The 25,952-nt window shown below is 42.9% G+C and overlaps 2 protein-coding genes across 3 annotated transcripts in view; one reads left to right on the top strand and one right to left on the bottom strand.

Moving 5' to 3' along the window:
- ST6GALNAC5 (ST6 N-acetylgalactosaminide alpha-2,6-sialyltransferase 5) overlaps positions 1-25,952 on the top strand; it is a 153,152-nt gene that overhangs the window by 104,381 nt on the left and 22,819 nt on the right. The window lies entirely within an intron of this gene.
- PIGK (phosphatidylinositol glycan anchor biosynthesis class K) overlaps positions 18,749-25,952 on the bottom strand; it is a 116,911-nt gene continuing 109,707 nt past the window's right edge. For both annotated transcript variants that reach the window (XM_034778098.1, XM_034778099.1), the window contains exon 11: positions 18,749-19,641. In XM_034778098.1, coding sequence (XP_034633989.1) covers positions 19,525-19,641 — 117 coding nt within the window. In that variant the 3' untranslated portion in view covers positions 18,749-19,524. The remainder of the gene's footprint in view (positions 19,642-25,952) is intronic.

The raw sequence follows: 25,952 nt of genomic DNA, 5'->3' as shown, positions 1-25,952 counted from the left end.
CCGGTTGGCTAGTTGTAGGTATGTGACCTCACAGGTTTTACGCTGACTCCGGAACCTTTTCCGGTACATCTCAGGGGTCAGCCCAAACTTGCGGAGCAGGGCCTTTTTGAACAGTTCATAGTCCCCTGTCTCCGCCCCTTTCAGTTGGCTGTACACCTCCCTGGCTGTGGAGTCCAGTGAGGGAATGAGAAACTGGAGCCTGTCTGCAGGGTCAACCTGGAGCAGCTCACAGGTATTCTCAAAGGCCGGCAGGAAGGTATCCATGTCCTCCCCCTCCTTATGCTGGGCCAGAAAGCACTTATCAAAGCTCTTTGCAGTCTTGGGTCCCCCCTCACTCACCACAGCCGGGGCCCCACTGCTCCTCAGCCTGGCCAGTTCCAGCTCATGCTGACGTTGTGTTTCTCCTTCTCTTCCCTCTCCTTCTTCAGTTCTTGCTGCCTTAACTCGAGCTCTTTCAGTCTCAGCTCCCTGTCACATTCCAGTCGCATCCGCTCCTGGGACAGGGAGCTCCGCCGGGACAATCCCCTGCTGGCCACCGGGGTCAGGGTGCCCTTGGTATTCGCTGGGCTTCCCCCAACCCCTCCCCTAGGCACAGGTAGGCAGGGTCTCGGGATATCCTCGGCAGCAGTCTGACCCCTCCCAGCCATGTCAGGCCTCGGGGCCCACGCTGCATGCGCCAGGCAGCTTCCCTCAGGGACAGGGCTCGGTTCATCCAAGAGATCCCTCTCCTCCAGCTGGGCAATTAGCTGTTCTTTGGTGGACCTCCCAATGCGCAGCCCCCTCTGCCTGCACAGCTCCACCAGGTCACTCTTAAGGCATTTAGCATCCATCCTCCTGCTGGCCACTCACCGGCCTGTGCTCTCTGCTTTCCACTGTTCCAGGGGGACCCCTAGTGTGCCCGCCCTTCTTCAGGTCACCACCTCTCTGCCAAGGTCGAGCTGCAGACTCCTCCGCCCCGGGACCGCTCGCTGCGATCCCCCAGGGGACCCTGTTACTGCAAAAGTCCTTCTCACTGGTCACACACTCCCAGGGGTTAAGCGCCCCCTGAAACTGTCTCTCTCTGATTCTTCAGCCCACCTGGTCCCCGTCGATCCCCCTTCGTTTTACTGCTCCCCAGTCACTTACTGCAGGAAGCGCCGTCCACGGGGTGCAGTAGATCCCACCGCTAACACCAGTTGTCACGGAGTGTGGGGTGACACAAGGCCCTGCACCCCCGGCTTCCTGCGATTCACCATGACTCTCAGCCAGCCAGTAAAGCAGAAGGTTTATTTAGATGACAGGAACACAGTCCAAGACAGGTCTTGCAGGCACAGACAACAGATTCCCCCCCAGTTAGGTCCATCTTGGGGTCTCGGGGCCCCACAGCCCCCTTGGGAGGTCAGAGCCCTGTCTGCCTCCCAGCCTTTTCACCAGCCAGCTCCTGAAAACTCTCCCTTCAGCGACCCCTCCCACAGCCTTTGTTCAGTTTCCCGGGCAAAGGTGTCACCTGGCCTCTAACCCCTTCCTGGGTTCTCATGTTACATGCTCAGGTATTCTCCGTCGGTCAGTCTCTCCTCCCCCAATGCAGACTATCCTAGCCACACTCCCCTGTCAGCATTTAAAGACCACAGTAAGAACAGTTCCAGTTCATCACACCCCCAACAGGGGGTAATAAAGAAAAAGTCAAAGGGATATATTTTCCTCACCTCCCACAGTGGTTGCACCCATGGTTTGGACCCTATCTAATGTGTGTGGATAGCATGTTACGGGACAGAAATGCCACCTTCTTACATGCAGATATTGAGATAACTAGTATATATGGTTACCAGTATTCAGAGGATTGCTGTATTTTATTTTTCAGTCTCATTACTGTATCTCCTTTATGACCATCTTTTATGTAAATCAGTGCTATGAGAGATGAAGTAATTTGCCCAAGCTCACAGCTGGGAATAGAAACTGGGTCTCTCAAGTCCCAGTCTAGCACTCTGCTCACTATGCAACCCTGTCTCCCTATAAAGGAAATTCACCTTAATTAACATGAGCACAACACATTCCACAGGGGTTGGTTATTCCATAACTGTCCACTGCAGAATTAGAGTCTATTTGTCTAGCCCCTTCTCTGAATCAGCTAGTAGTGGTCATTCTCAGAGACAGGATCCTGGAACAATTCCTATCTTGCTAAGTAGGTCATGCAGGAAAGTTCATGCCTGGAACCCTCATTTAAGGAGAATCCAAGGGGTAACTGGGAGCAAGGGAGTCCTAACAGAGGCAGGTTACTGGGTAGCTGGGAATTTGGTGCTGCTGTGGCAGTACAGGGTGTCAAGGTACATAAGAACATAAGAAAGGCCATATCGGGTCAGACCAAAGGTCCATCTAGCCCAGTATCCTGTCTACCGACAGTGGCCAATGCCAGGTGCCCCAGAGGGAGTGAACCTAACAGGCAATGATCAAGTGATCTCTCTCCTGCCATCCATCTCCACCCTCTGACAGACAGACAGAGGCTAGGGACACCATTCCTTACCTGTCCTGGCTAATAGCCATTAATGGACTTAACCACCATGAATTTATCCAGTTCTCTTTTAAACTCTGTTATAGTCCTAGCCTTCACTACCTCCTCAGGTAAGGAGTTCCACAAGTTGACTGTGCGCTGCGTGAAGAAGAACTTCCTTTTATTTGTTTTAAACCTGCTGCCTATTAATTTCATTTGATGACCCCTAGTTCTTGTATTATGGGAATAAGTAAATAACTTTTCCTTATCCACTTTCTCCACATCGCTCATGATTTTATATACCTCTATCATATCCCCCTTAGTCTCCTCTTTTCCAAGCTGAAGAGTCCTAGCCTCTTTAATCTCTCCTCATATGGGACCCGTTCCAAACCCTTAATCATTTTAGTTGCTTTTTTCTGAACCTTTTCTAGTGCCAGTATATCTTTTTTGAGATGAGGAGACCACATCTGTATGCAGTATTCGAGATGAGGGCGTACCATTGATTTATATAAGGGCAATAATATATTCTCAGTCTTATTCTCTATCCCCTTTTTAATGATTCCTAACATCCTGTTTGTTTTTTTGACCGCCTCTGCACACTGCGTGGACATTTTCAGAGAACTATCCACGATGACTCCAAGATCTTTTTCCTGACTTGTTGTAGCTAAATTAGCCCCCATCATATTGTATATATAGTTGGAGTTATTTTTTCCAATGTGCATTACTTTACATTTATCCACATTCAATTTCATTTGCCATTTTGTTGCCCAATCACTTAGTTTTGTGAGATCTTTTTGAAGTTCTTCACAGTCTGCTTTGGAATTAACTATCTTGAGTAGTTTAGTATCATCTGCAAACTTTGCCACCTCACTGTTTACCCCTTTCTCCAGATCATTTATGAATAAGTTGAATAGGATCGGTCCGAGGACTGACCCTTGGGGAACACCACTAGTTACCCCTCTCCATTCTGAGAATTTACCATTAATTCCTACCCTTTGTTCCCTGTCTTTTAACCAGTTCTCAATCCATGAAAGGACCTTCCCTTTTATCCCATGGCAGCTTAATTTACATAAGAGCTTTTGGTGAGGGACCTTGTCAAAGGCTTTCTGGAAATCTAAGTACACTATGTCCACTGGATCCCCCTTGTTCACATGTTTGTTGACCCCTTCAAAGAATTCTAATAGATTAGTAAGACACGATTTCCCTTTACAGAAACCACGTTGACTATTGCTCAACAGTTTATGTTTTTCTATGTGTCGGACAATTTTATTCTTAACTATTGTTTCGACTAATTTGCCCGGTACAGACGTTAGACTTACTGGTCTGTAATTGCCGGGATCACCTCTAGAGCCCTTTTTAAATATTGGAGTTACATTAGCTAACTTCCAGTCATTGGGTACAGAAGCCGATTTAAAGGACAGGTTACAAACCTTAGTTAACAGTTCCGCAACTTCACATTTGAGTTCTTTCAGAACTCTTGGGTGAATGCCATCTGGTCCTGGTGACTTGTTAATGTTAAGTTTATCAATTAATTCCAAAACCTCCTCTCGTGACACTTCAATCCATGACAGTTCCTCAGATTTGTCACCTACAAAAGCCAGCTCAGGTTTGGGAATCTCCCTAACATCCTCAGCTGTGAAGACTGAAGCAAAGAATCCATTTAGTTTCTCCACAATGACTTTATCGTCTTTAAGCGCTCCTTTTGTATCTCGATCATCAAGGGGCCCCACTGGTTGTTTAGCAGGCTTCCTGCTTCTGATGTACTTAAAAAACATTTTGTTATTACCTTTGGAGTTTTTGGCTAGCCGTTCTTCAAACTCCTTTTTGGCTTTTCTTATTACATTCTTGCACTTAATTTGACAGCGTTTATGCTCCTTTCTATTTGCCTCACTAGGATTTGACTTCCACTCATTAAAGGAAGTCTTTTTATCTCTCATTGCTTCTTTTACATGGTTGTTAAAACACGGTGGCTCTTTTTTAGTTCTTTTACTGTGTTTCTTAATTTGGGGTATACATTGAAATTGGGCCTCTATTATGGTGTCTTTAAAAGGCGCCCATGCAGCTTGCAGGGATTTCACTTTAGTCACTGTACCTTTTAACTTCTGTTTAACTAACCCCCTCATTTTTGCATAGTTCCCCCTTTTGAAATTAAATGCCACAGTGTTGGGCTGCTAAGATGTTCTTCCCAACACAGGGATGTTCAATGCTATTGTATTATGGTCACTATTTCCAAGCGGTCCTGCTATAGTTACCTCTTGGATCAGCTCCTGCGCTCCACTCAGGACTAAATCTAGAGTTGCCTCTCCCCTTGTGGGTTCCTGTACCAGCTGCTCCATGAAGCAGTCATTTAAAGTATCGAGAAATTTTATCTCTGCATTTCGTCCTGAAGTGAAATGTTCCTAGTCAATATGGGGATAATTGAAATCCCCCACTATTATTGAGTTCTTAATTTTGATAGCCTCTCTAATTTCCCTTTGCATTTCATCATCACTATCACCGTCCTGGTCAGGTGATCGATAATAGATCCCTAATGTTATATTCTTATTAGAGCATGAAATTTCTATCCATAGAGATTCTGTGGAACATGCGGATTTGCTTAAGATTTTTACTTCATTTGATTGTACATTTTCTTTCGCATATAGTGCCACTCACCTTCTCCCCCCCACCGCCATGACCCGTTCTGTCCTTCCGATATATTTTGTACCCCGGAATGATTGTGTCCCATTGATTGCTCTCAGTCCACCAGGTTTCTGTGATGCCTATTATATCAATATCCTCCTTTATCACAAGGCACTCTAGTTCACCCATATTTAGACTTCTAGCATTTTTGTACAAGCACTTTAAAAACTTGTCACTGTTTATTTGTCAGCCCTTTTCTGATGTATCATTCTTTTTTATGTGAATGTTTATCATCTGATCTGGCCCCTACTTTATCCTCTTCCATCCTCTGCTCCTGACTATAACCTGGAGATTCTCTATCATTCGACTCTCCCCTAAGAGAAATCTCTGTCCGATCCACATGCTCCCCTGCAGCAGTCGGCTTTCCCCCATCTCCTAGTTTAAAAACTGCTCTACAACCTTTTTAATGTTTAGTGCCAGCAGTCTGGTTCCACTTTGGTTTAGGTCGAGCCCATCCTTCCTGTATAGGCTCCCCCCCATTCCAGAAGTTTCTCCAGTTCCTAATGAATATAAACCCCTCCTCTCTACACCATCGTCTCATCCACGCATTGAGACTCTGAAGCTCTGCCTGCCTACTTGGCCCTGCGCGTGGAACTGGGAGCATTTCTGAGAATGCCACCATAGAGGTCCTGGATTTCAGTCTCTTCCCTAGCAGCCTAAATTTGACCTCCAGGACATCTCTCCTATCCTTCCCTATGTCATTGGTACCTCCATGTACCACGACCAGCGGCTCCTCCCCAACACTACACATAAGTCTGTCTAGATGCCTCGAGAGATCCGCAACCTTCGCACCAGGCAGGCAAGTCACCATACGGTTCTCCCAGTCATCACAAACCCAGCTATCTACGTTTCTAATGATCGAATCTCCCAATACTAATACCTGCCTTTTCCTAGCAACTGGAGTTCCCTCCCCTAGAGAGGTAACCTCAGTGCGAGAGGCAACCCCAGCACCGTCTGGAAGGAGGGTCCCAACTATGGGAAGGTTTCCCTCTGCTCCTGTTGACTGCTCTGCTTCCCTGGGCCTTTCATCCTTCTCAACAGCGCAGGGGCTGTCTGACCGGAGGTGGGACAATTCTACAGTGTCCCGGAAAGCCTCATCAACATACCTCTCTGCCTCCCTTAGCTCCTCCAGTTCCGCCACCCTTGCCTCCAGAGTCCGTACGTGGTCTCTGAGAGCCAGGAGCTCCTTGCACTGAATGCACACATATGCCACCCGCCCACGGGGCAGGTAATCATACATGCTGCACTCAGCACAATAAACTCGATAGCCCCCACTCTGCAGCTGGGCTTCTGCCTGCATTGTCTCCTAGTTAATGAAGGGGTTGTTTAATGCAAGAAGTTTTGAATGTAGTTTGGGCTATAGGTTTTAAGGGGAATAAAGGGTATAAGATAGAACCGGCAAGGGACCCGCGCTCCCTCCTGCTCCCCTTCCAACTCCCTTGTGAAACTCCCTGTTAGCAGCCCCTGTTCGCAAAAGCTCGAACAGGTGCTGCTAACAAGGTAGAAGAAGGTAGAAGAACCTGTGCCTCTAATGTAGCTTGGGTGAATGAACCTCTGCTGCTTCTGCAGGGAAGAAGAATGGGGCAAAAGGCTTGTTCCCACCAGGGCCGGTGCAACCACTAGGCGGCCGCCTAGGGTGCCAAGTGGTTGGGGGCGCCAAAAAGCGGTGCCCCCCAAAAATTTTTAAACAGCGGAGCACCAGGCTGCCACTGCTCCCTGCCTCCCAGTTCCAGAGGGGCCGTCAGCAGCACGGCTAGTCCCTCCCCCTACAACAACCCAAGGCACAGACACCCCCCTGCCTGCCAACCCCTTGCAACAACCCCTGCCTGCCCACTCCTCCCTTGTACCACTCCCTCCCTCCCACTGCACCCCCTGCAACAACCCCGGGCACAGACACTCCCACGCCTGCCAGCCCCTTTCAACAATCCCCTCCTGCCCACTCTTCCCTTGTGCCACTCCCTCCCTGCCACTGCACCCCCTGCAACGAGCCCCTTTTGCCTCTGTGCAATCTCTTCCCTGCCACTACACCCCCACCCCCTCCACATCTTGGCCACCTCCACCCCCTGCAACAATCCCGTGCACCCCCCTCTCTGCCACCTTCACCCCCTGGAAGAGCCCCCATATGACCCCCCTCTTTGCAGCCCTGCACTTTGTGAACATGTGGGCCCCTGGGGGGAACTTGGCCATAGGAAGGTGGGGGCTGGACATCGGAGCGGGGGCGCAAGGTGGAAGTTCCTTGCACCGGCCCTGGTTCCCACCAGCCCCTTTCTGCAGCAGGGGACAATCTGGCTTTGGTTTTATACTTTTAATTCAAAAATAAAACTGTTTGATGTTACTACATGAGTCACTCTTCTTCCCAAGCACCCTGAAATGGTGGCTGTGTACATTATAACTATCTTCTTTATAGCCCTGCCCACCCCCAGTGCTATGGGCCTGATCAAACAGTAAATACATGGCAGTATTATTCCAGTGACCATTTGGTGATAGGAGAGGACAGTTGCTATTTTCATACAGCTTTAGAAAAAGGAAATAAGATGACATGTCAGAGAGAAAATGCAGCTTCCCAACAGAATATAAAGCTCAGTTGACTGATCTACCCTTAAAAGTTTTGCTGGCATAGCAAAGTCAGTTAGGAATATGAAAAAAATATCATCCCTTCCCACCACCCCCTCCCCACACACCTGATACAGCTATGCCAGAAACAGCCCTAGTGTAGACATAGTTATACCAGCCAAAAAAATCCTTTTGGAAGCATAGGTTATTTGGGGGAGCAATAGCTCAGTGGTTTGAGCATTGGACTGCTAAACCCAGGATTGTGAGCTCAGTCCTTGAGGTGGCTACTTAGGGATCTGGGGCAAAATCAGTACTTGCTAGTGAAGGCAGGGGGCTGGACAGGATGACCTTTCAGGGTCCCTTCCAATTCTAGGAGATAGGTATATCTCCATTTATTATTATAGGTTTCAGAGTAGCAGCCGTGTTAGTCTGTATCCGCAAAAAGAAGAACAGGAGTACTTGTGGCACCTTAGAGATTAACAAATAAGTTTAGGGAACTGGTATAAGCTATATTGGCAAAAGAACATTTCTTTGTTGATGCAAACTGCACCTCCACTAGGCTATATCAACAAACCCTTTCTAGCATAGACAAGTCAGTGTCCCTCATATACAAACATTTAAAAATATATATATAATAGTATAGGGAGAGATGGAGTGGAGAGAAATTTAATATATACATGTACCTGTGTTAAAAAAACAAAACTTGAAAGGCACATGCCAGTTTAACCATTTAGATGCGACAGAAATCCACTTTAGGAAAAAACAAAAGCAAAAGACCCCACACTCTAATTTTGAAGAATTTGCAAGTGAAACAGGTGCGTTACTTCGGTAGCATATTATTTAGGATATAAAAAATTTTCATATTTAAGCACAAAGGCTTTCAAGATGTTTGACTTACAGTGTGCTATTTTTAAAAGTTTGCAGACAAATGCAAACCACAGCTAATTAGGTTTACAAACAGCAGAGGATATTATCTTCTAAGACAAACATCTACCTGTTCTTTTTTACTTTGGCTTTCACCACTGTAAAAAACCCACTATTATGCTCTTTATTGCACAGCAGTGCTAAAATTATGGTTGAGGAGACACTTTCATTGTATACACTCCTATTTTCTGTAGCTTGTAACTTTCTGGAGGAATTACCCTTCTCATGCTTGTCCTCAAAAGTGAATTCATTTGGAAAGTTTGATAAAATGTTATTAAGTCACAGCTATGTGACACAGGCACAGCGGGAAGCCAACATTCAGAGAAAGTGGGACTTGGTGCTGCTGTGGCAGTACAGGGTGTTAGTGTAGAAGACCCTGTGGCTCTACAGTGGCTTCAGTGAATGAACCTCATCTGCTTCCACAGGAAGAAAGGGGATGTTCCAACTAGCCCCATTCTGCAGCAGGGGACTATCTGGCTCTGGTTTTATACTTTTAATTTAAAAAATAAAAAACAGTGCTATATGCGATATAAGCATGTTAATTTTACGTTAGTGACCTTACTCAAAACCCATAGGACACCTGCATTCAGCTGAAAGATGGGCTATGGGGTCTCTGTAACAAACACCTGCAATGCTAGGCAATTCAGTTCAGCCCCTGGAAGAAAACCTTCCGTTCCCTACTTCCATGGCAGCAGACTCCATCGCAGGGAAGGGGAAGTGCAAAACCAGTTTGAGCCAATCTTTTGGAAGGCTTTGATCATATTCTTTTGGGATTAGGATTGCCAAAACAGCAGACCTAGCCAGGTTACCAGCATGAGAGAATCAGCTTACACTATTACTTACGACCTCGTTGGGTCATGACACTTTCCAGGCCCTTCCATCACGTAGATTAGCAGCCTGTCTCCCGCCACTATCAACACGTTTGAATTTGCTCCCTGCTCTCACCTTTTTGGCTTTTTTTCTCACAGCTGGTTGGTCTAGTACCATGTCTGGTGTTCACTCTTCCTTACAGTATTTGAATCCTCAGTCCTAGCATCACCTACTGGGCCCATAAGCAGGCAATACTATTTCCAATTCAGCTTTGTTTTAGCCCCTGTGGATCCTTACTTGAAGAGGCATCAGGGCATGAGATGTGATCTGCTCAGTCCAAATACAGAAGCTGAAGGAAAACACCGGTAGCTTAGATGCAATTATCCAGCACTGTGGAAATGATTTGGTTCCTCGGCTGTTATCAGGCTATTGCAATGGGTGAAACAAGACAAAAATCAGTCCAATGATCCTGGCCACTCAATTAGCCAGGTTGGAGCTGCTGACCCTAAACATTTCAAGAGGGTGCCATCAAACGCCTCATGGGAAACAGGGCTAGGAAAGGGGTCAGCAATGATGGAAGTAGTTTTATTTGCTGCACTGTCCACCAACCATTAGGAATAAGAGTTTTTCTTACGAGTGTCCTGGCCTGCTTTGCCCAATTGCATGCAATTTTGTGATGTCAGCTCTGTTATCTTTAGTTTTAGGCTGCAGACCTGACTGAAGAGCAATTGATTAAATGGAGGATGCCCACTAAGCTTAGAGTTTAGCACCATCTGTAATCTCTGGTCCTGAAGAGCAAAGATCCAGGCAAGGCTGTTTACGTAGGGGTAGGAATGTCTCTCAACTTCGCTGCAGTTTAGAGACAGGGGCATATGTCCTCCCTGCAGAACAGGTGTCAACACTACTATTACCATAATCTGATGGAGGTTGGTCTTTACTCAGAGGGGCAGCTCTCTGAACAAAAGTGGGTGGCATTACTGGTGATAGTAGGGATAGCAGCAGCTTTGGTTTACCTATATTCCTTCATCATGTCAGGAAGACATAGCTTCCTGGTAGGTATTATGATAACCCAGGAAAACAAGGATTGGCTTGTATGGTGAATTGAACCCTCTTATTTTCATAGCTGCCAGGACTTTCTGCCTTGGGGCTTAGGTAGGTTTGCTTGTTTATCTCTGTTTTGCAGCCTTTTCTGCCAGTCTGGAGTCATGTATTTGTGTAATCATTTGGGCATGCCTGGGAAAACAAAGTACTGCACATACATCCAGGATATCGTTTTTTCTTATTAAAGGTAAAGCCACAGCCATGAATCAAGGTACACAGACATTTAGGCATGCATACCTGGCTATGTACATATGGAAAAGCTACCATACCTTTAGTCAAATGATGGCAATATGCTTGAATAAGTGATCCTAAAAAAGTGAAAATGTTGAAATAAAGATGCTGATTTTAGAGTGATGATTATTCAGGTTTTTTAAAAAATTTTTACCATTCCTATAGCATCGTAATTTGTCCTAGGTACTACATAGTGAAACAATACAATACATCAGGGAAGTTATATGGTCAAGGATTTACAGACAAGAAGGTCAGCAATGCAATCTTGGCCACACTGTGGGCATGGGTGTACACACATACAGTATACATACAATGTGTACTTCTGCTCTGAAAAGTGTCTACTGAAAAAGTTATTTTTATACAACAGTTCTACTCCTATCTATAGTCATTCATAGCTGCATACTTTAGTGACTAAAAAAACAGATTTTAGTGTTTTATATTCCCAAGAGGAAGAAAAAGCTGGATTCTATTCTGTGTGCATTATCATCAAAATTGTTTATTAAATTCCAAATGCAGAGCTAAAATATGCAACCTCAGAGAAAGCACTGAGATTGCACAAAGGGTATAATTTGCCCTGCAAAACATATATGATGTGACAGATGGAAAGTACTCAGTTTGACTCTTAGGTCCCAGGTTGAGTTCGCAGGGCTGGAAGTTGGGGGAGGGCAGGGGGCATTGCACTTGTAAACAGCACATTTACTTGGAACCTTACTGAGACGCATTTCTAGAGTCACTTTTCTGAGTGGTACTGTACTTAGGGACAAAAATTATAATCAAATACCTGAAAGAAAAGACTGTCACATGAGCAAGATGGCTGACTTATCGGGGTTCCGGGATTCAGCTTCCTTAACCATGGAATGTTTTTCTGGGAAGGACAACAGTTGAGAAGAGATGGAGTGCATCTGACCAAGAAGGGGAAGAACACCAACTCAACAACATAGTGAGGAGGGCTTTAAACTAGGTTCAAAGAGGACAGGTGACAAAAGCCCACAGGTAAACATTAACAAAGGCAACCTTAACAGAGGACTAGATTGGACGGGGGTTGGGGGAGGCAATAGAAAATTACAGTAGGGTCAGCAAGGAGCATCAAGAGGGATATCAATGGGGGAATCTGCTTAAGATCTTAGATGTCTATACACAAATGGAAGGAATATGGGGAATAAAAAAGAACTGGAAGTGTTAGTAGATAAGCTAAATTATGACTTAACTAGCATCACAAAGACTTGGTGCGATAAAATACATGACTAAAAAATTGCTATAAAGGGGTATAGCTTGTTCAGGAAGGACAGGCAGGGAAAAAAGGAGGAGGTGTTGCATTAGACATTAAAAATACATACACATGTTCCAGAAAGCGGTGAGAGAGACAGATCAGTTGAAAATCTCTGGGTAAAGGTAAAAGGGGAAAAATGGGGTTAAAAAGTGGTGATGGACGCATTTCTAGAACAAATAAAAAAAAATCTGAACACAGGACCTGTTAGTAATGGGGGACTTTCACTACCCATACATCTATTAGAAAAGTAATACGGCAAAACACAAAATTTCCAGTAAGTCCTTGGAATGTTCTGGGGAGAACTTTGTTTCAGAAATGAAGTAATCAGGGAGACAGCCATTTTAAACTTGATTCTGACCAACGGGGAGGAATTGATTGTAAATTTAAAGGTTAAAGGCAATTTGGGTAAAAATGATCATGATAGATTCAATGGAAAGGAAGGAGAAAGAGCAACAAAATAAGAACAACGGACTTTGAAAAAAGCAGACTTTAACAATCTCAGAGCACTGGTAAGTAAGGTCCCATGGGAAGAAAATGTAAGGGATAAATTTGTTCAGGACAGCTGGCAATTTCTCAAAGAGACAACATTAAAGGCACAACAGCAAATTATCCTGATGTGAAAGAAACATAGGAAGACTAGTAACAGCCAACCTTGCTCTATCAAGAGCTCTTTAATTACCTGAAAATCAAAAAGGAATTCTACAAAAAGTGGAAACATGGACAAATTGCTAAGGAGGAGTACAAAAGTATAGTACAAGAATGCAAGGACAAAATCAGAAAGGCTAAGGCATAAAATGAGTTAAACCTAGCAAGGGATGTAAAAGGAAGAAGAGGTTCCATAAATACATTAGGAGCAAAGAAAGATGAAGAAAAGTGTAGGGGAAGGAGAGCTAATGGGGAAGGAGAGCTAATAACTTATAACATCAAGAAGGCTGAGGTGTTTAATGCCTGTGTTACTTCAGTCTTCACTAAAAACGTTAACACTGAACAGATACTCAACTCAATTAACATTAACAAGAGAGAAGGAACAAAAGCCCAAACAGGGCAAGAACAGGTTAAAGATAAGTTAGATGTATTCAAGTTGGCAGGACCTGATGAAATTCATCCTAGAGTACTTAAGGAACTAACTGAAGCGATCTCAGAAACATTAGCAATTATCTTTGAGAATTCATGGGGGACAGGTGAGATCCCAGAGGGCTGGAGAAGGGTAAACATAGTACCTATCTTTAAAAAGAGGAACAAAGAGGAGCCAGGAAATTATAGACCAATCAGCCGAACTTAAATACCTGTAAAGATGCTGAAACAAATTATTAATCAAATCATAAGCACCTAGACCATAATAAGATAAAATATAGCTACCATGGATTTGTCATGAACAAATCATGCCAAACCAACTTAATTTTCTTCTTTGACAGGTTTATTGGCCTAGTGCAGTGGTTCCCAAACTTGTTCCGCTGCTTGTGCAGGGAAAGCCCCTGGCGGGCCAGGCCAGTTTGTGTACCTGCCGCGTCCGCAGGTTCGGCTGATCGCAGCTCCCAGTGGCCGCTCCGGGCTAATGGGAGCTGCTGGAAGCAATGCGAGCCGAGGGACATACTGGCCGCCGCTTCCAGCGGCTCCCATTGGCCTGGAGCAGCGAACTGCGGCCACTGGAAGCTGCGATCGGCCGAATCTGCGGATGTGGCAGGTACACAAACTGGTCCGGCCCACCAGGGGCTTTCCCTGCACAAGCGGCGGAACAAGTTTGGGAACCACTGGCCTAGTGGATGGAGGGGGAAGCTGTAGACATGATACATCTTAATTTTAGTAATGCTTTTGACACCATCCCACATGACCTTCTCATAGCCAACTAGGGAAATATGGGCTAGATGAAGTTACCATAAGGTAGGTGCACAACTTGTTGAAAGACCATAGTTCTGCTGTCAAACTGAGAGGATGTATCTAGTGGGGTCCTGTCCAATACTCTTCAATATTCTCTATTAATGACTTGGATGATAGAGAATATGCTTGTCAAATTTGCAGTTGACACCAGACTGGGAGGGGTTGCAAGCACTTTGGAGGACAGGATTAGAATTCAAAATGACTTTGACAAATTGAAGAATTGGTCTGAAATCAAGAAGATGAAATTCAATAAAGACAAGTGCAAAGTATTATATTTGGAGGGGCGAATCAAATGCTCAACTATAAAATGGGACTAGGCAGTAGTACAGCTGAAAATGATCTGGGGGTTATAGTGGATCACAAATTGAATATGACTCACAATGTGACGCAACTGCAAAAAAAGACTAGTATCATTCTGGGGTGCATTAACAGGAATGTTATACATAAGACACAGGAGGTAATGGTCTTGCTCTACTTTAGGACTAGTTTACTCTAGTTTAGGCTTGAAATTAGACAAAGTTTTTTAACTATTAGAGGAGTAAAGGTCTGGAATAGCCTTCCAAAAGGAGCAGTGAGGGCAAAAAAAAAAAAAAAAAACTAACTGGCTTCAAGACTGAACATGATAAGTTTGGGGGGGGATGATGATGAAACTGCCTACAATGGCATGTAGCCCATCTGTGACTGCTAGTAGCAAATATCCCCAATGGTCAGTGATAGGACACTAGATGGGGAGGGCTCTGAGTTACTAGAGAGAATTCAGCTGTCTGGCTGGTGGGTCTTGCCGAAATGCTCAGGGTCCAACTGATCACCATATTTGGGGTCAGCAAGGAATTTCACCCCAAGTCACATTGGCAGAGACCCTGGGGTTTTTTGCCTTCCTCTGCAACATGGGACACAGGTCAATTGCAGTTTAAACTAGTGTAAAGGGTGGATTCTCTGTAACTTGAAGTCTTTAAATCATGATTTAAGGACTTCAGTAACTCAACCAGAGGTTAGGGGTCTATTACAGGCGTGGGTGGGTGAGGTTCTGTGGCCTGTGGTGTGCAGGAGGTCAGACTACATGATTCTGGCCTTAAAGTCTCTGAATCAACTTGTGACTCGTGAGGCCTCAGCTGGAGTAGTGTGTCCAATTCTGGGCAGCACACTTTAAGAAAGATGTGGACAAACTGAAGAGAGTCTGGAGCAGAGCAACAAAAATGATAAAAGGTTTAGAAAACTTGACCTATGAGGAAAGGTTAAAAAAAATTGGGCATGGTTAATCTTGAGATAAGGGGGGATTCAGCGGGGACCTAGTAACAGTCTTCAAAGACATTAAGGGCTGTTATAAAGATGATGGCGATCAGTTGTTCTCCATGTCCACAGATGGTAGGACAAGAAATAATGGGCTTAATCTGCAGCAAGGGAGATTTAGGTTAGATATTAGGAAAAACTTTATAACTATCATGGTTGTTAAGCTCTGGAATTGGCTTCCAAGGGAAGTTGTGGAATCCCCATCATTGGAAGTTAAGAACATGTTGGACAAACACCTGTCGGGGCCAGGGACGGTCTAGGTCAGTGGTTCTCAACCAGGGGGTCCGAGGCCCCCTGGGGAGCCGCGAGCAGGTTTCAGGGGGGCCACCAAGCAGGGCCAGCATTAGAATCCCTGAGGCCTAGGGCAGAAAGCTGAAGCCTTGCTGCATGGGGTTGAAGCCAGGGCCCTGAGCCCCGCCACCCGATGCTGAAGCGGAAGCCTGAGCAATGTAGCTTTGTGGGGTCCCAGGCAACTGCCCAGCTTGCTACCCCCTAATGCCGGCCCTGGCTTTAATATGCAGAAAACCAGTCATTGTGACACAGGTGGGCCTTGGAGTTTTTATAGCATGTTGGGGTAAAGGGGGGGAGGGGCTCAGAAAGAAAAAGTTGAGAACCCCTAGTCTAGGTTTACTTGAGTCCTGCCTCAGCACAGAGGGTTGAACTTGATGACCTCTCGAGGCCCCTTGCAGCCTTATATTTGTATTCTCTGATTTTAAATATCTCAACCATAAATGCATTAAGCATCGATTGTTGCATTCCATTCTAATTGTTTTTCTTACTTCATTTTAATCAGCTGTGTGGGTTTACTTACTGAGTTTTCCCTTCCATAAATTACATTTTAATAACCCACCTAACTGCCTCCTTTTCCCCAAGCAGATTCTCTTTTCAAAAATACAGCATCACTGATTTCTTCCCTGCCCCTCAAAATTCAGCCCAGCTCTGTTGATTCTCCTGCCTATCATTTCACTCAGACGAAGACAGTAAAAGGGTGGGGGGAAATGAATAAGGCCTAAGGAATCTGAATGAGAAAATTTAATTGCAGTTGAAACAGGGTTTGAAAGCTCTATTAATGTCGCTTCAGATGTCTTTTAAAATGTGACCAAATCTGCCTGTAAAGCCGATTTATCATTTGATAAAAATAATTATTTGAGAGAAAAAAGAAAAAAAAAGTATCAGCAGCTGAATTGAGGAACTATAGGTAGACAGAGGTCCTTTAAGGACAAATTTAATTGACTCAATTTTCTAATGGGTGTCTACAATAGATACTATATTGATAGGTGCATTAGTAATAGCAAGAGATTGACAAGAATTTAAAATGAAAAGTGCAGTCTGTCTTATGCCATTTCATTTTTAGAACAAAAAATCCTATTCCTTACAGGTGTTATAATTATTGTGAATGAATCTACTGCTTGTGAAAGGTGCTGGACTGAACGCCGGGGAGAAATGCACCTTCTCTTTGGCAAAAGAGCAGGTACAGCATGGAGTGCTAGTTTCTTACTGCTGTCCTGCCACTGTGTCCCACTCTGACTTGAAGAGGCCTCCTCTAGCAAAGAGAGGACAGTGTTTTCTAAGCTCAATCATTCACTGGCATCTCATCCACTTGGTGGCATTTTGGATGATGTAACGAGAGCAAGTTCCAATCTTAATCTTATTTCTCACAGTCTACCCTGTTGTTAGCCAGTAAGGTGCTTCGTGCAGGGAATCTCTTTGTTTCCAATTTAACATCAAACCACATCACCGGTGCTCAGAAAAAGAAAGTTTCAAGTGCTATGACCCACAGCTAGATTTGAACTAGGGTTCTAGAGGTGAAAGATTCTATATCCCAGTAGTAACCCCTCAGGCCATCCACTTTCCCTTAAAAATCTCTTATTTTTTTTAAAGGAATACAAAGGTACAGTCTGCCTCTATTTGCCCATTTCTCTCATTCCTGGCAGTGCCAAGATGGAGATGCAAGTGCAAATATGCAAGAAAAAGTCTACAGCTCCCTCCCCCCACATTGTGCTCGTCACAGGTGCTGAGCACAACATTGTGCTTATGGAGCAGGATGACTCTGTGGGACTAGTGCAGATGCTGCTAATCTCTAGCACCAGCCAGTGGAACAGAGGTGGGGAACCTATAGCCCGGCCCGTTGCTTAATTTCATCCGGGCCATGGAACGGGGTTGGGGGCTCACCCCATTCCACCCGCCCACCTGACGCTCCAGCCAGGGAGTGGGGTCCGGGACTCACCCTGCACCGCCCGGCGCTCCAGCAACCCCCCATACCCTGATCCCGCTCCCTGGCTCGAGTGCCGGGTTGGAGCGGATGGGCTCCCATTTTTCTGGGGCCTCCCAATTGGCTGGGGTTCCTGGACACACCCCCTTGGCCCAGTGGCTAATCCGGCACTGGAAGGAGGGCAACAGGCGAGCGAGCAGGCAGCCCAGGGGCAGCAGAGGAATACTCAAAAAAGAAAGGCCTGCTGCTTCGGGAGCCAGGCCCGGTGCGGGGAGGTGGGACAGGAGCCGTTGCTGCTGGAGAGCAGCGTCTCCTCTTGGAGCTAGATGTGAGCTCAGGGCCCCAGGCAACCCCTGGACAGAGTGTCCATCACCCTCCACAAGGCTGGTGGGAGGGGGGGAAGATGGCCCCAATTTCTCCTGCTCCCACCCCCCCGCATCATTGCTCACACAACACCACCAGGGGATGGCAGGGCTGATTGACGGCGAGAACGTCATCACAGCATCTGATCCAAAGACCTGGGTAGTCAACAGCATGGGCTTTGGATCAGACCCTTGCTTTTTACTTGTGTGTGGCCCTCGACTGATTTTTTCTGTGGGTCAATGGACCTTAATAGAAAAAAGCTTCCCCACCCCTGCGTTAGAAGTATCTGGGCAGACACCAGATCCTTTCCAGAAGCAGCACTAAATTTGCGCTCACCAGAGCTGGGGGTGGGATTGTGCCTGTAGGACAGCGCGCCTCAACACCACCCCTAACATGAGGCTGTAGCAATCAAGCCTAAAAATAACAATGATAAAAACATCTAATGTACATGTTCTATGCAATGTGGCAATGTTTAATGCTGTATTCTCTCCAACAAAATGATCCAGGCATCTATAAATTAGTAATACAAATACAAACAGTAGCTAATGATTTTTAGAGATTTATGCCGGATAGACTATTCCCTTCCTGTATATCTAATCTTTATATTTGGCATACAGAGCAGAACCTTTAGGCATTCAGGAAAAACATTTCCAGAAATCTCTCTTCTGGCATTTGTTGTTCCTGTATATGAACAGATTTGGTCCTCCTGTCACCTAATATTGGTAAAATCTAAGAACAAAGCCCAATTAAGCATACATTAGCCATTCATTCATAGAACCATTCACAGACCTTGCAACAGTGTCTTTTTAAGGCTATGCAATCTGGATTAGAGGGTTTCCAATGCGTTAGATACACTGGATCTTCTTTGCAGAGAGGAAAATTGACTCTGGTATCAGGGATTTAAAATAGTTGTAAAATTGTACTATTGTACTCAAGAGTTTCTGAGCTGCATTGTTTTAAGTCTTGTAAATTCTGTTTTGACATATTTATTGGTTTGTTCTTATTAGATATTTACTGTTTTCTAATGGACAAGATGAAATAATGTTTTCACACATTTTGGCAGCTTTTTATTCAACTAGATTCAATTAAGTCATTGTTTGGCCATATTTTTGTTTTCAATTCTAATGGCTCATAGAATCCTAAACCCAAAATTGCCCTAGGTAAAAGTACTGATCTAAAGGATTGTATTTAACACCAAAAAAAAAATCAATATTTTCTACAATATTTTTGTTTCTGTTGAGCAAGTTTTCAATATGTCATGCCTGAAGTCTGTAGAGTGACTTAAGTTTTTATTGATAAAATTACATCTTACTTAAATAAGGTTCCGCATACTGTCTAGACCTTTGTTCCAGTGATGGGATAATTTTTAAAAAAGATTTACTTAGAGGTGGAAGGGAAAGAATCCTCCCTTTTTACAATTCATAAACAGCCTTAACATTTTAAAGATTCAGCTGAGATCTTCAGTTTTCCTGCTTTCTCTGAAAACACAGGATGAAAAATTGCTCAGAAACAACATTAATTTTATACTTTCTCATTTAAATACATTTTATCTAATAGTATAACTATTAGTTAGGCTTTTTACAGAAAGGAGGACAGATGACACAACATCAAAAGAGCATCTAGATGTGAGGTTTCAGCATTATTTGTCACTACAAACAGACATAATACACAAATAAAGAACCTTTGATAACACCAATTTTCATCCCATGTTGCAGTCAGTGCAATCATCTTGGTTGCTCAGAAAACCTAGAAAATGTATTTCATGTGCTTGATTCCATATGTTTTAAAGAAAACCATGATAATCAATGCCCAGAGTCCTAGAATAAAACCTCCTGGAGGATGCCAGTCTTTCTGTTTTGGTTTCTGTAAAATAAAAACGGTATCACTGTTAGTTCTTCATGCTAAATACTTATTGGATTTATCAACTGGAAAAAAAATCTTTGCACTTGAGCAAAATATTGACAATATGCACATCCTTTACAAAGCTGATATCCAGCACCAAACATCTGTCCTTTTAATGAAGTTAAAAGTAACTGGCGTGAAGTGAGTTGACAGGCTGTTATACCTGCATCCTGGGAGTGACGCTATAGCTATGAGTGAGACACCACTTTCATTGTACACTATTTGCAGGTGCACATAACTTTCCAGAAGAAAAATCCCTCACACATTTGTTTGTAGTGAAATCTCTCATGCTTGGGCTCAGGCGAACTGTGAAATTTTATGGGAGAATTTGGTAAAACTTTGTCGGGTATTAAAAATATACATTCTTAAGTGTGAAAGTGTGGTTTTTCCATCATCTAAGAAATGGTCAGATGTTCCTTCTGTGCTGAGTTATTTAATGAATTAATAGTTATTTAAATATATAAATAATTATTAATAGTTAAATGACTATAATACACAGTATGATTGATTTGAACGCGGTAGTTTCCCCTAGGATTTGCACCTCAGGAAGCCCAAGAGCTGTGCTTGCCTGGTCCTCAATCAGTACTCCTCCCTTGAACAATCCTCTTATCTGCAGACAAGTGAACTATATCCAGGACAGCTACGCCCCTTCTGATACAAACTGAATGGTAAGATTCGCATCACTTCTGCTCTCTTCTCAGCACCATGAAAATTTCAGATCTTGTATGGTCTGTGGTGGGAAATGAACTCTGCCAGGTAGAGACCTAGAGTGCCCAAAATCTGTCTAAGATCTGTGTAATTCATGCAACATTTTGGCTGAGAATTTAAACATGCTGAAATCAGAGATATCAGAGTTGCAATTCTTATGAGAAGCATAACTCAACACCTCCTGCACACAATCTAACACCATAAACAGTAATGCAGAATCCTAGGTGTATGCAAAGGGTGGAGTTGCTTGAAGAAAAATAAACACATGCGGCTAAAACAGAATTGCTAAAGAAATAGGCCACGTCTAAATAGCACAAATACTGTACTGAAGTTCTTGTTTAGTTTTTGTTCATTTTCTGAGGAGTGATTTGGCTTCTTGTTATTAGAAAAGCCATCAGTCATGCATAGAATATATACATTTTCTACCTAAAGCTTGAACCATAGTCTCCTTCTATACCATGAGCATTCAAAGGTGTTCTGCTTTTGTAGCATGAAGTCAAATTAAAACAGTCATATTTCACTCAGGTAAATTATTACAAATACAAAATACTCCACAGTTCCAATTTCTGCATGAAACTGGTTATAGGAAGTTTGCTGTTTCCCACTAAATGCACCAGGTGGCTGGGAACTTTAAAGCCATAGGTGCAGTTTGCAGCGTCTGTTCTTTCAAAACAGCTTTTCAATCAACAACAAAAGCCTTTGGATTTCTCTGCCTCCATTTTCTAAAGCTGGATAGATCTGGATAGGTTTTTTTTTTTTTTTTTTCCTAAATCAAGAGAAAATTTCTCTTTACGTATAATATTTGTTATGCATAAACAAAACAAATGGAAACAGGAGGGCCTGAGACACAAACCAGAAAAACAGGCCAATGAAATGTTACTGAATTTATTTTCCCTGCTGAAAGAACCAAGAAACTCAGATTATAATTTACATTAATAACAACAAAGCAGAAGATTTAAAAGAAAGTAAATATATACATCCTTACATTTGCTAAAGAACTATCGTTAACTATAAAACGTATCTGCTGTTGATACCCCTTCATTGGTATTCGCAACCACACAGCTTCATGTAAATATCTCAGGAAAATCAAGTCTAAATGTGCAAGCTGCCAATGTACCTCAGTTCTGATAGTAACAGCTCCCAAACACTTCTCCATACAAAGGAACTTTCTTGTTTAAATTCTTCTAATTAACCCACAACTTCGTATGCATATTGCATTGCTCATTTCATCAATCTCTTTGTACTATCAATCTTTCTCTTCTTGGAGCTGAGACAAATCCTTACCATAAAGTGGCACCTGACCCTTCTAGACAAATGACTTCAATTTGCAGTCAGTGACACTAAAAGCCTCTCTTCTATTTTGTACAGAACACATAATTTAATTTCTTTAAAGAATTTATATGTATAAATATTTATAAGGTGACCTAGGAGTATGGTTTTACGTTTTGTCATGCCATGTACTGAAGCTTTCCCCATGAAATTCCAAGAGAAAATGGAGTCTGGTACAGTAATGCTTTTACATTTGAATTCAAGGACACAAAATAATCTGTTCAAAGCCAGGCAGCAAAACTTCAAAATGTACTGGATATATTATTGATAGAAAGACTAAAGCAACATAAAGGAAAATAGTTGGGAGTAGTGACGCTGCATGCTCAGTTATCTTAAACATAAATATATCTTGAGAAATAGGATTACAGATTTAGAAACTGAAAACTATATGTGAATATTAATCAAGTCCAAGAGGTGCCTCTGTTGCACACCTAAAACTGTCAATAATGCTGCTGAGTACATAATTATATTTAAATGTACCAACATTTTCAACTATGGTGTCACACAGACATCCCACAACTACTGAACACATAAAATGATAGCACAGAAATAAATGGATGAGATGACCTGAAACCGTTTTCTGAAACTCTCAAAACTTGTATGTAAGATTCCCAAAAGAGTTTATGACTGTCTTAAAACAACAGAATTAGTGCTCTACTTTAACACATTTACCTCCCTAAGATCCTGAGAAATAATGAATTACAGACTTGCCGGTATTGAAGTCAATGGGAGTTGTGCCATTAATTTCAATCAGGTCAGGAGTTCACCCTTCCTTTCTATGCCAGAGCGTGAGATAAGACAAATACCAGAGACATAAGAGAAGGAATGAGGTTTATTATTATTAACTAATCAAGTTACCTGAGAACCTAAGAAAGCTAGTCATGGAGCAGGATCCCATCATGCTAGGTGCTGTACAAACAGAACAAAAAGACAGTCCCTGCCCCAAGGAGCTTACAATCCAAGTGTAAGACAAGAGACAACAGATGGATACAGACAGACAGATGGAGGAGTACAAGGAAACAATACTGGGATGGATTTTTAAATAATTTAAATTTTGGTTTAATGTAATCATGTACTTAGATGATGTTTTAGCCTTTTAAATACAGTAAAAATGATTTATTTAAAACCTCTTCTATTGCTTGAGTTCCACTGCCCAAACATTATCAGCTGTGTGTTTTAAATCACTTTGACTTTTAAAACTTTAGTACAAAAAAATAATTTTAAAGTTAAAAAGGCAACCACAAGAAAGAAAGAAAAAACCACCACCACAACACACACAAATTTCAAATAGAAACAATGAAAAAAACCCACATAGGAAAATGTTAGTCAAATCAGATTCTGTTATAAGCTTTATCCACTAATGCTTATTCATGAAACAAAACAATTAGTCAGAGAAAGTGAGCATGCTCCTCAACTTGATGTATTTACATGGAGTCATATTTCCCAGTCTATGTAAAAACACACAATAAGATGGCTAAAAATTGCCTAAACAACCTTATAAATAATCTTCATATGTACTGAAAGTACTAAGACAGAGACTAACAGGGTATAGCTTATAGACAAGAGGGTTGGTTTGTTTTTTTAAACACAGAACATCAAGAATTTCAGAGATGTAGATAAGCAAAACAATTTTCAGATGTCAGTGATCAGAATAATTATTTGAATTTTACAGTAACTAACATTTTGGTCTAAGCATTTCTGTTTCTTTTCAGTCACAAACGCTGCTGTTTTTTCAGTGAAGTGGGAAGGAGGTGTTAGAAGATGTTTTCAGAATGCAAATAGGTGCACAGAGAGAAGAGGGCAATTATAAAGTGCCCCACAGCTGAGGGCCAAAGTTTAAATCTTTGAATCAAAACTGGATTTACGTTCTAACTCAACCAGTATTTCTGAGCTTGCTGCAAGGATTACTGGGTGAAATTCTATGGTCAGGCTAGAATATTGTAATGGTCCTTTCTGGCCTTAGGAATATATTAAATCAAAGGGACTGCTTCAGGAGCAAAAGTTTCATATACCTATTTGTACCCACATAATGGGGGCATGTGTTTGTGCAATACCAGTACTTATGTGTGAATGTATATTTTTTGAGTACACAAGTGCATACAGAAATTTTGTGGAAACACGTTAAGAGATCTCTCTGACAAATCTGGCCCTGTATAGATATTAGTAAGAGGGCTGATCAGAAAGTAATTGCCAACACACAAATCTTGCCTCCTGAATTCTTTAAAAATCCGATTGACATGGATCCTAACTTGTAGTCCTTATTCAAGCAAAGCTCCTTCTAAACCCAACCATGCCATGCTCCTTGTAAAAGTCTGGATGGACAAAATATTAGGATGCTGTGATCTCTTCACTTGCAATTAATTAAATATCATTATAAATTATGTTGACGGGTGTGTGTGTGTGTGTGCACGCGCGCATGCACTTAAAGATTCGGAGCCTGACCCTGCATATATTTTCCCTGGGTGTAATACTTACTAATAAGGGTAGTTGTATCGCTTTCAGTGGGACTATTCACAGTAGTGGTAAATATTTGGAGGATCAGGCCCATAATTCTTTTAGTTCAGACTGTTTCTCTATCTAGCAATTTCACCTGAGTAGTACCCAGATGAGAACTTTACTAAGAGTGGCTTGTATAATTGATGTACTTAAGATTTTTGATTTACACTACATATAACCCCATTATAAACGCCCTCTTTATTCCTACAATAATAGCTGTAACACAAAGGTGAAATGCACACATAAAATGGCACAATGTGTCATGAACAAATACATTTAGTAGCTTAAGGGCTAGTCATTATCAAATTGCTAGAGAGTCCGAATTAAAAAGGTAGGTAGCTAAGCAACAGTGAGCTTCCTTCTGTGAATATTTTCTGTCATACTCTATAGTTCTGATAGAATCATTATTCTATGGAACTTCAAAACAGTTAACAGAGAGCTGCTCCAAGTATTGTAATTAAGGAGAGAATAAAACACTGTATTTTCAAATTGGATGGGTCTGTAGGGATCCTAATGGAAAGCATCCAAGATTTTCAATGAGGACTTTTCATAAAACATACAGTACATGTTATTGCTGTTAAAATGCATTTTATGGAAAAGAATGATAAAGAAAATGGACTAAAGCTACAGAAGCAATTAGGTTAGAAAATGGTTTCAGAACAAAAGTTCAAATTTAAAAGTGTGCATCTATATTTCACATGCAAAGAAAAAGTATTTTAAGGTGTCACTAAGGTCTCAATCCTTTAGTCTTTACTCAAGCAAAACTTCCCACTGATTTCAACGTGGAGGTTGCATGAAAAAGAACAACTATTTGGCCAGAAGACTGGCTTAAACTCGTGTGTCTACATTTTGATGGTGATTGTAGGCACTGCAATTCACAGAATGTAACTACAAAAACTCCATTTTTGGTCAGGAACTCAAAAATTCCCATACTGGATCAGAACAGTAGCCTATTCCCAACAGTGACTTGTGGCATACGCGTCAAAGAAAAGGAGCAAACCTCAAAAGTGACCTCACTTATGCAATAACATGCTTACAGAGAACGTTTCTTCCCAGTCCTAGCCAGATGGACAAGATTCACAAAGGGGATTTAGGCGTTTCAATAACTAACTCCTATTTGCCCTGCCATCTAGTGGAATTCATAACCCTGAATTAGGCTTGCAGGCTCCCTAATGCATGGGGAGAGTTAGATGCCTTAGAATAGGATTCACAAAAGCCACCCAGGGAACTGCCTAAGTTAGGAGTGGCTCATGGCCTGTGACCCACCCTTCAAAGGCAGGTAGGAACAGCTTCAACAGCAGAGACTGAGGGAGACCTGCCCCAGAATACTCCACAGCTCACTCGCTAGGGCACTATCCTGGGAGGTGGAAGACCCAACTTCAAATCTCTGCTCCAGATCGGGGAGTGGGGGGAATGGCACCTAGGACTCCCACATCCCAGCTGTGTGCTCTACCACTGGGTTAAGGGGGCACCACCACTTCCCCATCCTCCCACCTACCAGATCAGGCTCCAAAGGCAAGATAGGTAGGGGAATGTCTAGTTTGAGAATTCTACTGGGGCACATGCATGATTCAGCCACTGAGCTGCTGGGTGGTGTCTGGACTGAGGAGACTATGTATATGGCCCAGTTGCCAAAATTTAGGCATCTACAGGGTTAAGTGGGAACTGAGCAATGGCGCCTCAATGTTGAACTCGTCATCTGAAGCGGCAGTTAGGTGTTTAAGTCCCTCTGTGAATCT

The sequence above is a fragment of the Trachemys scripta genome, chromosome 8 (genome assembly GCF_013100865.1).
Source record: "Trachemys scripta elegans isolate TJP31775 chromosome 8, CAS_Tse_1.0, whole genome shotgun sequence".
Lineage (NCBI taxonomy): Eukaryota > Metazoa > Chordata > Testudines > Emydidae > Trachemys > Trachemys scripta.
The sequence above is the reverse complement of the archived record's forward strand: the minus strand, read 5'-3'. Positions and strand labels throughout refer to the sequence as shown.